Source organism: Apis mellifera, linkage group LG7 (genome assembly GCF_003254395.2).
Source record: "Apis mellifera strain DH4 linkage group LG7, Amel_HAv3.1, whole genome shotgun sequence".
NCBI lineage: Eukaryota > Metazoa > Arthropoda > Insecta > Hymenoptera > Apidae > Apis > Apis mellifera.
Window position 1 is genome coordinate 146,645 of NC_037644.1, and position 12,908 is coordinate 159,552.

The 12,908-nt window shown below is 28.0% G+C and overlaps 1 protein-coding gene across 1 annotated transcript; it reads left to right on the forward strand.

The window, feature by feature from the left end:
- Positions 1 to 3,722: 3,722 nt before the first annotated feature.
- On the forward strand, positions 3,723 to 7,293 carry LOC411685 (ATP-binding cassette sub-family D member 1). The gene is made up of 8 exons (XM_395153.7): positions 3,723 to 4,787; positions 4,876 to 5,114; positions 5,221 to 5,598; positions 5,673 to 5,767; positions 5,850 to 6,033; positions 6,115 to 6,212; positions 6,284 to 6,958; positions 7,076 to 7,293. The coding sequence occupies exons 1-8, from the start codon at positions 4,228 to 4,230 to the stop codon at positions 7,121 to 7,123; spliced, it is 2,277 nt and encodes a 758-aa protein (XP_395153.3). The 5' UTR covers positions 3,723 to 4,227; the 3' UTR covers positions 7,124 to 7,293.
- The last annotated feature ends 5,615 nt before the right edge of the window (positions 7,294 to 12,908 follow it).

A 12,908-nucleotide genomic window follows, 5' to 3' on the forward strand; every position in this document is an offset into this window, starting at 1 on the left:
AATAATTAATCGAAGAGAATTTATCGTTCAAATTTATAGAAGAAACTTGTAGAAAACTTGAACTTCAAGATATGAATCTAAAAGTATAAAAATTTTTACTAGAAAATTTATAATTAATTAATTTTCAACGTATTAGAAAATATTAGGAACCGTATAATCAAAGATAGTGGCACGTTTTCTCTATCCTTCTCTTATAATATTGCTTTCCTTTTCGTGACGTCACCTCAAATACCTCCTTGCATGTTCTGTGTTCCGCTTAACAAGTCGAAGCTTCCATTGTCAATCCGCTAGATGGCACTGATCGATGAAATTTTCGATCTATATTTTCGATCTAATTTATGGGTGAAAATCTCTTTAGAATAAACATAATGAATAAGTATCAACCTAATTCTAATTAAATATTATTTAAACGGAAATATGTGATAATGTAAATAGAATTAATTAAAGGAGAGGTATGAAAAAAATTAATATATTGCACAAATATGTTACGCATAATAATGTATTTGTAAGTAAATATATCAAATGTATACGTACATTTTTTTTTTGGTTAGTTTATAAATATACAACTTAAATTAATTTTCGATTACAAAGAAATCATACACATTTAAATAGATATTATTCATTTATTATTTATCAATTTATAACAAGTATAGATTTTTAATTTAACAGATATTTTTAATTTTACAGATATAACCAAGTACATTATAAGATATGTTATGTTATGATATATCATTTTTAGGAAATTAATTTAAATATTTAAATATTTTTTGATATATAATAATAATAATAAATCAAAAAAAAAGTAAGATATAAAAATTTCAATGATTTTCTTATTACAATAGAAATTGTATATAACATTAAACAAGGATTTCTAAAAGGTAATATTACAATAACTTGCGATTATTTAAATAAATTCTTTAATAATTTTTTATTTATTGAATTTGAATTTCTGAATATATTATAAATTCATTATCTAATATAAATAAATATTTACATTATGTGGAATTATTCTGTTACATTATCATTTAATCTTATCTTAATTAACAGTAAAAAAAAAAAAAAATGAAGAAAAACGTCCTAATAATTATAGCGATTGTATCATCGATCTGAAGCGTGTTTTTTCGTCTTCAATATCTTTTGTTTTTCCTTTACAAAAGTTTAAAATCACAAAAAATAATGTTTTTCGAAGAAGCATCACGTAACGTGAATCAAAGCAGAGCAGTGGCCTTGTTATTCTCTATATTTCATTTCATATTTATTATAGAATAAAAATGTTTAAAAATAACATTATGGTTATCGAAAAGTTGGTTATCGAAAATCTTTTTTTTTTCTTTTTCATTAAATTTGATTTTATACATGTATAATCGTGAATAATTGAATGGCTAAATAGATGGATAAATAATAATAATAAGTAATTAATATACAAAAAGAAATTTATTATTATTACTTATTCCTAAGTTGGATAAATTTCTAATAAAAAATGGTCTTTTATTTTCATTCATACAAAAGTACAAGAATAAAAATTGATTATTAAAAAAAACTTTTAACTGATATTATATGTTATATACAAGATTTATTTTATTTAATATATTTGCAAGATACTTTTAAAGAATCAATTTTAGAAGTCAAAAAATTGATATACAAAAATATCAATTAAGGTTTATTTATTAAATTTATAAATAGTTGTTTAAAATTTGCGTTAAACGCAAATGAAATGAGATAAAAAGAGAAAAGAGAATGATATCATCTTTATTGATGCATTCAATTTTTGCTTCGTTTCATCTAAGGCGAATTTAATTGACATTTTTGTATGGCACCTTTTTATATTTATTTTCATCTTTAAAAATGGATTCTCCAAAAATATTTCATGAATATTTTAACATCCTGTATAGTTTTTTATGCACTTAATTTTAATAAATATCTCAAAAATAATAGATTTTAAAAATAATAAAAAAAATTTTATATTTAAATAAAATAATTTAATAATAATAAATAATAATTTTGCAAAAATCAATATAAATATTTTATTATAAAATTAATAAAATATAATAAAAGTCATTACAAATAATTATTTTTATCATTTTTTTTTTTTTTTAAGAATATTCTCTTAATTCTCTTAATTTATACTAAAATAATCATTTATAATCATTTTAGAATTTTATCCAGAATAATTATAATATATGTTTTTTCATTTAGAATATCTACATATGTAAATGATATATAAGTTAATCTTCTTATTAATAATTCTGTTGATTCAGCAAACCATAAAAAACATTCTTAACGATAGAGATAAAAAAAAAGTCTGTAAGATCATTGTAGATAATTGATATCATAATGGTATTATAATGGCATTGTAATGATAATGTAATATAATATAATAATATAAATATATAAATATATTCTTAAAAATATATATATATACCACTTTTTATTATCGAGTAAGTAACTTAATTATCCAAGAATGAATTTCAAGGTCCATATTCGTAAGACGAAGTTTTCAGAAGACGAAGACAATTCACGGAATGTTGAGGTCATTGTACGCTACGTCCGTTTATCTGTACCATAGCCATAGCTTATATACTACACCATAGTTTGAATACTACATCATAACTTGTATGCTGTACGAATACAAGAAAAGCGGAAGCACGAAAGAGTATGAATTCTCCCATTTAGAACTAAGCAATAGTCAATCATCATGACTCGTTACAGTTACAAATTGCAACAATCTTATTCTATACATTCCACGGACTATTCATGCGTCTACTATACTTCACTTCTATGTTCGTTTCTTCAACCAGCCACTATAAGACCGTGTGCAACATCTGTTTCTAAAATAAGAATTAACAAGAAGCTGAACAACCAATCAAAAGTCCCAAGAATTAGCGCGTAACTAGTACTTTTCGTCCTCAACCATGTAAAATGTGATTAATAGAGACAACGAACAAAAGAGGAAGAAAAACAACTATAATAAAAGATTTAAAAAAAAAAGAAGACAAAGAAACTTGAAACGTATATGAATACACACGCAAATTGCATCGTTGGACGATTAATAACACGTTTCTTATATGTATAAGACATACACATATACATATGTCTTATCTCGGGAGGAAAGGAAAGGAAAATAAATACAGTTACGTAGCGGCACTATGATCCGCAAATGTATATATGTATATATATATATATATATATATATATATATATATATATATATATATGTGTTCAAATTTTAAACAAATTACAATTCCAACATTGATATATGATATATTTGCTGTCAATTAATTAATCATATATAACATACTAAAATATTTTATAAAATTGATAATTTTGTTATAATTTGTTTCGACAAATAAAAACTTCAACATAAAACTGAAAATCATGATTCATGATCAATATAATGATTATTTCATATCTTTCTCAAACATAAGGAAAGTATAAGTTTGAAAATGATTTGAAAGAATAATATATTTAACCAACGTCGATTTAAAATTATATTAAACTAAAATATAATTCAAAATAAACTCGTATCAATTTATAAATTATTTATATGAAAATAAATAATTATAATATATACATATTCGATTATCTATAAACATCTATAAAAATGTCAATTTCTTCGTAAAGAATTTTCTACCGAGGATCATTATCTCCACCTTAAAGATAATTACCATGTTTTATCGCATGCTATCGCTATTTACAAAGTATCGTATGAAAAAGAATAGAGTTCGCTTAGAATTAACATAACAGATCAGTCGTGTACATTTCGACATTCGAGAATAACGGGTTTGAAGAACAAATGAGTATAGTCTTCAAGCTCGGATCCAAGTTCAGCGATAGACACTAACGAACCAATAGTCACGGTTCTGCCTGCACCGCGGAGAGGGTCCAAAAGAGAACGGAGCGGCGTACTGTGAGAGACGTAACGAGCAGTCGCCAGCTGGTAGCCGGTCTACGTGGATCGAGTAGTCACGAGCTAGAGAGAGTGTGTATCTTTTTTTCTTTCGCACGTATGGAGACGTGCGCACACAAAGAACGATCAGAGCGATAAACGCGTGCCGCTTGGCTGGCAGACGTTCGAGAAGAGGAAGCAACCGCCTCAAATAATACCACGATGAATAACTATTGTCATTGACGAACGAGTCAATATCGAAACAAACGTTTCGATTAAACGACGTTTAAACAAGTTTTCTACGTTACGCTACGCTCTGATGAGAGCGTGTCTTTGGCAGGATGTCGTCGGTGTTTTCGAAATTAATCGACAAGACATCTACCAAATACGGCATCGGACAAGAACAGCTGATTCGTGGTATAGTTGGAGTTGCAACTACGTTTTATCTCATCAAGATCGGTTATCCTTTAGTGAAGTTTGGTATAAAGCAGTATCAAAAGAGAAAAAAAGAAACTGAAAATATCGTTCAAGTATCAAACCGGCGTAAAAATGATGTCAGTCATATTAAAATTAATAAATCGACTGGCAAGGCAACGAAATCAAGCGTGGGTTTGGATCGAGAATTCATTAAACAGCTGATCGCATTACTGAAGATCATGGTTCCCGGATGGCAAACGCGTGAAGCAGGATTATTGACTTGTGCCACTCTAACATTATTAGCTAGGACGTTTTTGTCAATTTATGTAGCCACTTTGGAAGGTCAAATTGTGAAAAGAATCGTGCTGCGGGATGTTCGAGGATTTTCCTTGATGCTTGCGAGATGGTTTGCTATTGCTTTTCCCGCGACATTCGTTAATTCGGCTATTCGATACCTAGAAGGTCGATTGGCTCTTAGTTTTAGGTATTTGTATGAACGCGATATTGATTTATAGTTTGTGTAATTTCGAAAATTTATAAATAAGTATCATGTTTTTATTTTGTTTTTAAAGAGGACGCCTGGTGGAGCATGCTTATAAAATGTATTTAAGTCAACAGACTTACTATAGAGTAGCTGCATTAGACACTAGACTAGGAGGTGCAGAACAAAGACTGACAGATGATTTATCTGAACTGGCTAGTTCTGTAGCACATTTATATTCAAGTTTAACCAAACCATTATTAGACTGTGCACTAGTGTGTATTGCACTTATCTCATTCTCTTCCAAGATGGGAGCAAAAAGAATATATGGTAATTGTCTGATTAACATATTATGAAATCCATGAATAATAAATTTGAAACTTAATTAAGAAACACATTAATAATTTATATTTTATTTTTATATGTTTTTTTGCAGGACCATTATTATCATGCGTAGTAATTGCTTTAACTGGACAAATTCTACGTTTAGCTTCTCCTAAATTTGGCCAATTAGTAGCTGAAGAAGCATCAAAACGTGGAACATTGAGAGAAGCACATGCACGCATCAGTGCTCATGCGGAAGAGATTGCATTTTATGGAGGTCACTATACAGAGCATCGATACTTGACTACTGCTTATAAATCTCTAGTTTCACATTTAAGAAGAGTATTAGCCCTCAAATTTTGGTATGTCATGTTGGAACAATTACTCATGAAATATGTATGGTCTGGCACTGGACTTTTAGTTATTGCCATGCCTCTTCTTTACACTACAGTCACATTGGGAAGTACAGCTTTAAAAGCTGATGGTGATGGTATGTATGTACACACTAATTATAAATCTCATTTTGTAATATATGATATTAATGAATTTATTTCTTTCGAATAGATGGTGTAAGTGAAAGAACTAGATATTTAACAACCTCTAAAAATCTTTTGAGTTCTGGAGCAGATGCCGTAGAAAGACTTATGTCATCTTACAAAGTAAAATTTATAATTATATTATATTATTTATATTAAAATGTTTAAGAAATAATATGTTTATAATTAATTTTATTTATTATAGGAATTAGTAGCTTTAGCAGGATATGCAGCAAGAGTTAGTGAAATGTTAGATGTATTTAAAGATGCTGCATTATGTAAATACAGAAGAAATATTGTTAGTAGTCCATCAAAAATGTCAAATGGTACAACTAATCTTGCTTTAGAGAATATAATTGAATTAAAGGATGGTGCACCGGTAATAAAAGGTATTTACAATTATAAAGGACATATTTTGATATTTTAAATATATCTTATTGAATGATAAATAATGTAAACATCTGTAATAGGAATTATGCGTGAGAGTACAGATGGCAGTATAAGCTTAATAGATGTACCAATAGTTACACCAAATTGTGAAATCATAGTACCTAGACTAACTATTCATGTATGTATTAATGAAATTTTAAATTAAAAAAAAGAAAAAAGTCAGATTACAATATCTTTTTACTTTTGTAGATAAAACCTGGAGATCATATATTAATTACTGGTCCCAATGGTTGTGGAAAAAGTTCCCTGTTTCGTATAATTTCTGGTTTATGGCCAGTGTATGGAGGCACTTTGATAAGACCAGCAGAAAGTTATTTTGCTCAACGAGAAAGACCCGCTTTATTTTATATTCCTCAAAAACCTTATATGACCGTTGGTTGCTTGAGAGACCAAATCATATATCCTTCAGAATCACAAACAAAAAAATGCTCCGATCAAGAACTTCTTAAATTGTTAGAAGAAGTCGATTTACGAAGTCTTGCAGAAAGAGAAACGGATGGACTTGATGCTTTTGGCGATTGGGATTCCACGTTATCCGGTGGTGAAAAACAAAGACTTGCAATGACGCGTTTATTCTATCACGCGCCACAATATGCACTATTAGACGAATGCACTAGTGCTGTAAGCCTTGAGGCAGAAGCAGTGATTTACGAAACTGCTAAAAAGAAAGGCATAACATTATTAACTATCACACATCGGGTGGCATCTCTTGCGAAATATCATAAATTATTATTACGCTTCGATGGAGAAGGTGGTTGGACTTTTGGTCCTTTAGACGAGGAAAATACAACACATTTAATAAATCAAACTTATACACAAACTGAACAACATGAAGTGAAAGGAGGGCACTATCAGATATTACACGTACGTATGCTTGCATGTTTTTTCTTGCTTATGAAACTATAAATACTTATGAATAATATGAAATTAATCGACGTTGAAACGAGAAAATATATTTCGATATTTTATTTCTTCTTACAGGAACTCCATGATATTCATAAAGAGGACACAAAGATTGGAATCAGTTGAATGACAAATATTTTGTATTATTCTAGTGAATTTATGTAGAAACATGTGTGATTGTAAATAGATCATTCTTGTACAGTGGTTCACTATGGTTTTTAAAAACATTCTATTTTTGTATGAGCAAATATTGCTATTTAATAATAACATGAATAAATATTATTTGAATATTCATATCCTGATGAATATTTTTTTTTTAATATTTCTATTTCATTCATATATCATAATTAAATCAATGTTATTTTCCTTCATCAAATCAATTTTATATTTTATAATTTAATTTAATTTAATTTGATATAATCAATTATATCTAATATTATGATTTAACTCAACTCTACGAATATTATTATCTTTTTTCATACCTTTAAATTAACATTAATTTAAACATGATTTTCTCCACATCAAATCATAATTATGTTCGTAGTTATAACTCAAGTTATAACTTGTTTATACACATTAAAAAAAATATTAAAATCAAAAGGATTTACAAATTTGATATATAGCTAATATAATTAAGTACGATTAATATTTAACTTTTTTAATAATAATTAATATTTATTATATAAATTTAAAAAAAAAGAACATTATTATCTTTTTTTTTATCTAACCTAAAATTATTAATAAATTACAATAAAAAAAATATTTTCAAAATGTTATAACAATATTATAAATATAATTAATATATTATTTTATTATTTATTATTTGTAAAATGTTTCTGAGAAACAAGAGCATCAAAAAATACAAAAATTATTTTGTTACAAAATAAAATTAGCATTACAAAAAATATTAAATATAAAAAATTAGATTAATGTTAAAATGTAATAACAATATTGTATACAATATCACTTTTTAATCAATACAAAAATATTTCTCTTATTCACATGTGGAAAATAACAGAGATAATCAATGCCGATCGTTATAATACTTAATATTAATACTTGATCTTTGCTCTTGTTAAAAATTTTTTTCAAAGATATAAATCTGATTATTTGCAATATTAATTTTAACAAAAACAAGAATTAAAATTTAAAAACAGATATGATTAAAATAAGAAGAAGAAAGAAGAGAAAGAAGATGGAAATGTATATACATAAGTAGCAAGATTATTTAAATAAAAGTGAAAATGAATGATAAAATAGGAAAAGGAATGAAGAAGAGACGCGAGGATAGGATAGGCGGTATCCCGATTAAAAGTCGGATCTCGGATTAAACTTTCTTTGGCTCTAATGCAGCTGTGTCCAGTGGTGGTGCCGTGTCGTGGACATTAATTTGTGCCGGACAAAAATTTAATTACGTGTGTTTCTTTGTTTTGAAGGGCCAGCAAAAGCGGCGGGGGCGATGTCAGGGGAAGGAAGACTTACAATTTCCGATGAGCTTACCTCTGAGAAACCTTGCAAACGCCAAACGTCGATACGCCCGAGAGCAGCCATCTTAGGGGGTTGTATACCTCTCTGCAACGTTCGAGTTAATGCTTTAAAGCAATTCCGGAATACTGGCGCAATTAGATATGTCTCTTCTTATTTCCCGATCTTCTAGGAGGGACACGAGAAAATTTGCTTTATTCTTTTCTTTTTTTTCTTTTTCTTCTTCTTATAGTTCATATCGTCGAATTAAATAAAATGTTTTTGCGTTTCTTTTGTTTTTTCTTTTTTATTTTTTTTTTTTTATCATATTACATGTAAGATATTTCAAAGGATCTTAGCTCGACTTGGATTTTAAATTCGTTGAACGTTTGACGATTATTTTCATTTCTTGCTTGTTTTCTTCAGAAAGATTCAATATCTATCAGTAAAACATTTGCATTTTAATGCATATGGATTATATTTCTTATCTTTTATTCTTGACATCGCTTATCTGGGAACAGTATACTTGTTATGCACTTACTTAATATAATCAATAATATAATTTATGCTGGCCTCTCTTATTATTACTATTTTTTAACGTTACATTCTTTTCCTGTTATTTTTTTTTTTAATTTTTTCTTTAAATGTTTTTGCAATGAATAAATATTCCATATAATACATAAATATTAATAAATATTCTGAATAAATGATAAAATGAATATGAGAAACAAAGAAAGATAAATTTTTTATAAATCTTTATTAAAAAAAATTATAACAAAGTTACAATGTAATAAATATAAATAAATGAACGAATAAAATGCGAGAATAACAATCATTGCGTTTAAAATAAACTATATAATATATATCTTGAGAGATAGATATATATATCATGATACGTCGTAAAATGATATAGCTATAGAAATAATCTAATACGATTAAAATGATTTATTTTATTAATAATTTATTTTTACATGATCTATAAAATATAATATTAACTCTCAACTACTACATGAAATCAGCTTTCGAATTAAATTTCACTTAGATTATATACTTAACTTTATTTAGAAAATTTTTAACATTTCAATTATATTTTTATCATCATAGACATCATTTTACTGATTTTCATCATATACAAATACGAATTAATATAAATTAAAAAAGGTATATTAATTATCACAATTAAATAACTGAATCATTAACAATCAAATCATTCATGATAACTGTATCATTGAAATCTAAACTTCTTAATCCGAATTTTATCAAGAAAATGATATATTTTGATATATGTATATTTATACATTCACAATCATCTCTATCATCGATCCATCCAATTTTCTCTATTCAAGAAAATTTCACACTCAAATCGTTCACACATCTTGCTCTCCGTTCGTTCAAAGAACTGTCAAATGGCCAATTTTCTCTATTCAAGAAAATTTCACACTCAAATCGTTCACACATCTTGCTCTCCGTTCGTTCAAAGAACTGTCAAACGGCCACGTATGATTATTCTTAGTCTCGAAAACCACGCATTGCGCGTGATGTAATTTGGCCACGAAACATCCTCGACTAGTATCGAGTTTCGTATTTTGAGAAAGGGTTGAAGGGGGGAGTGCGCGGCCGCGACCTAGCATCTGCCCACAGCGGCCGGCTAAGAAAATAAGAATCATCGGGATGATTAGCGGGAGAGGAGCATGAGCCGATCCCCGCTCGCAACAGTTTCCTCGGAGGATTAAAACCTTGTCCACTTTCGAGTAGGGCCACCCTTGGATGTTCCACGTCGTCGAAATAGCCGATTGAATTACACGCGGCGCGTGCCAGCCGGCCGCCACCTTCACCACATACGGCCAAGATCTTTGCACGAATAAAGAACGCAATAAGCCACTATCCGATCGCTATCTTGTCATCCGATGGGATTTATAGCGACCGGGAGAGGTGGCCGCGTTTGAAAACAGCCACGATTATGTTATCTACCGGTCTTGCGCGCGTAAATGACGATCTTTAACAGAACAATAATTTTTTAATCTATTTATTTTAATTCGATCCGCTATTAACGCAACAGTTAACTTTCAGTTAAATAAGTTTCAAGTTCTTTGGAACAAATTTATATCGCTAATTTTTACGAAAGAGAATTTTTTAATTTTATAATTTATAATTATTATGCTTATAATTACACAATAAAGTGCCTCGTGATTTTTTGTAACTTTCAATTAAATAAGTTTCAAGTTCTTTGGAACACGTTTATGATATTTATATCGCGAATTTTTTAATTTTATAATTTGTAATTATTATGTTTATAATTACACAATAAAGTGCCTCGTAATTTTTTGTAACTTTCAATTAAATAAGTTTCAAGTTCTTTGGAATACGTTTATGATATTTATATCGCGAATTTTTTAATTTTATAATTTGTAATTATTATGCTTATAATTATACAACAGAGTGCCTCGTGATGCGCTTCTCGTGATTTTTTGTAACTTTCAATTAAATAAGTTTCAAGTTCTTTGGAACACGTTTATAAAATTTATATCGCGAATTTTTTAATTTTATAATTTGTAATTATTATGTTTATAATTACACAATAAAGTGTAATGTAAGTGCCTCGTGATTTTTTGTAACTTTCAATTAAATAAGTTTCAAGTTCTTTGGAACATGTTTATGAAATTTATATCGCGAATTTTTAATTTGTAAGGGAGAGAATTTTTTAATTTTATAATTTGTAATTATTATGCTTATAATTATACAACAGAATGCCTCGTGATGCGCTTCTCGTGATTTTTTGTAACTTTCAATTAAATAATACATTTATGAAATTTATATCGCGAATTTTTACGAATTTTTTAATTTTATAATTTGTAATTATTATGTTCATAATTATACAATAAAGTATCTCGTGATTTTTTGCGCGAAAAATTATGACGAAATTAATCTTTATTATTTACGTATCGATACTTGTGCATCGTTATAAAAAATTCCATTTATCATTTTTCTTTATCGAATCAGGGGATACGAAAAATTTCTATCAGACTCGAAGAAAATAGTGGGTGGCCGCTATCTTCCAATTACACGGTGTTTGAAAGTTGTTCCAGCCGCAAGAGATGGTTCACCGCAAGTGTAATTAAGTAACCGTAAGTGTATTTAGTAACATCTCGATCGTTCAAAGCTGAGTTTATCCTAACTGTGGAGATTATCCGATGCGCAATCACTTTAGCGAAGGGAGATAGGATCAGTGGGAGGAATTTTTGATCGCCAACAATATCGTTACTGTCATCTCATCACGAGGATTAATCATTCAAATCGTAGGGAATACGTTTTCGGATAATGTGTTGACCCACACTATTGCAAGAGTGTTGTAGTAGTAAAATATAAAACGAATTGTTATTTTTAATGAAATTAAAATTTAAACATTGAATTAATTATATTCGAGAATGTAATTTTAGTCTTTTCTAAAATTTTAGTAAAATAATATTTAAATTAAATTAAAAAAATTATTTTTTCTTCGAATCAAAAATATTAATATAATAAAAAGAATATTATAATTAAGTAAATAATCAAAGTAAAGCTTTCTCGAGCAAAGAATAAAGAAAGCAGAAATTAACGTATCTTTCTATGTTTGCTAAAAATATTTAAGTGAAGTGAATATGCATCACGAATAAATGATCATCGATGCAACCCGCTCTACATGGTGGATCGATCTAATCAACACGGATCCGTCAACATGGATGTGCAGATATATAGTTTGGTTCTTTTTCCATCACCGGTAGAATGGTCACGAGTATGTAATCGCCTCTTTGATTTCAGGTGCGAGCAAACACAGGTGTGGCTTGGCGGGATGCACCCTCAAAAGGGATGAAAAAAATTCTCATTGCCATAGATTTTATCTCCGCTTTGAATCCACGATCTCAGATTGGGAAATTGAGCGTGAACGTTTGGATAACGTAAATTTTGTTATTACGTATCTTTCTAGCTGTCAATTATTTTTCTTATAACTTAAGTTTGATATATTTAAGTTATTCGATTTTGATAATATTTGTTGAAACAAGAATTGTTTTATTTTAATCTAATTTTATTTATGTGTGTATATAATTTAGATTAACATTATAAAACAGTCTAAAGAAAATTGAAAATAATTGAGGATTTAATTATATTTACTTGAAATAGATTTATAATTGTAAAAGTATATCCTTTAACCGAGTGAAGATTACCAATAACTTTAATGCCTGTTGTGTTATTAATTGATTTAATATTTTTCATTGTATTGTATTTTGTATCAGGCGAAAAATTGTTTTATGATCATATTATAATAAATATTGAAATACAAATATTTTGGTTATATTTATAAAGTGTTAGAGGAGGATTTTAAAATTTAAAAAGAGAAATATTTTTAGAAAATGAATTTCAAATATAGAATTATATCAATTTTCACAATTTTCTTAATTATAAGTGTACG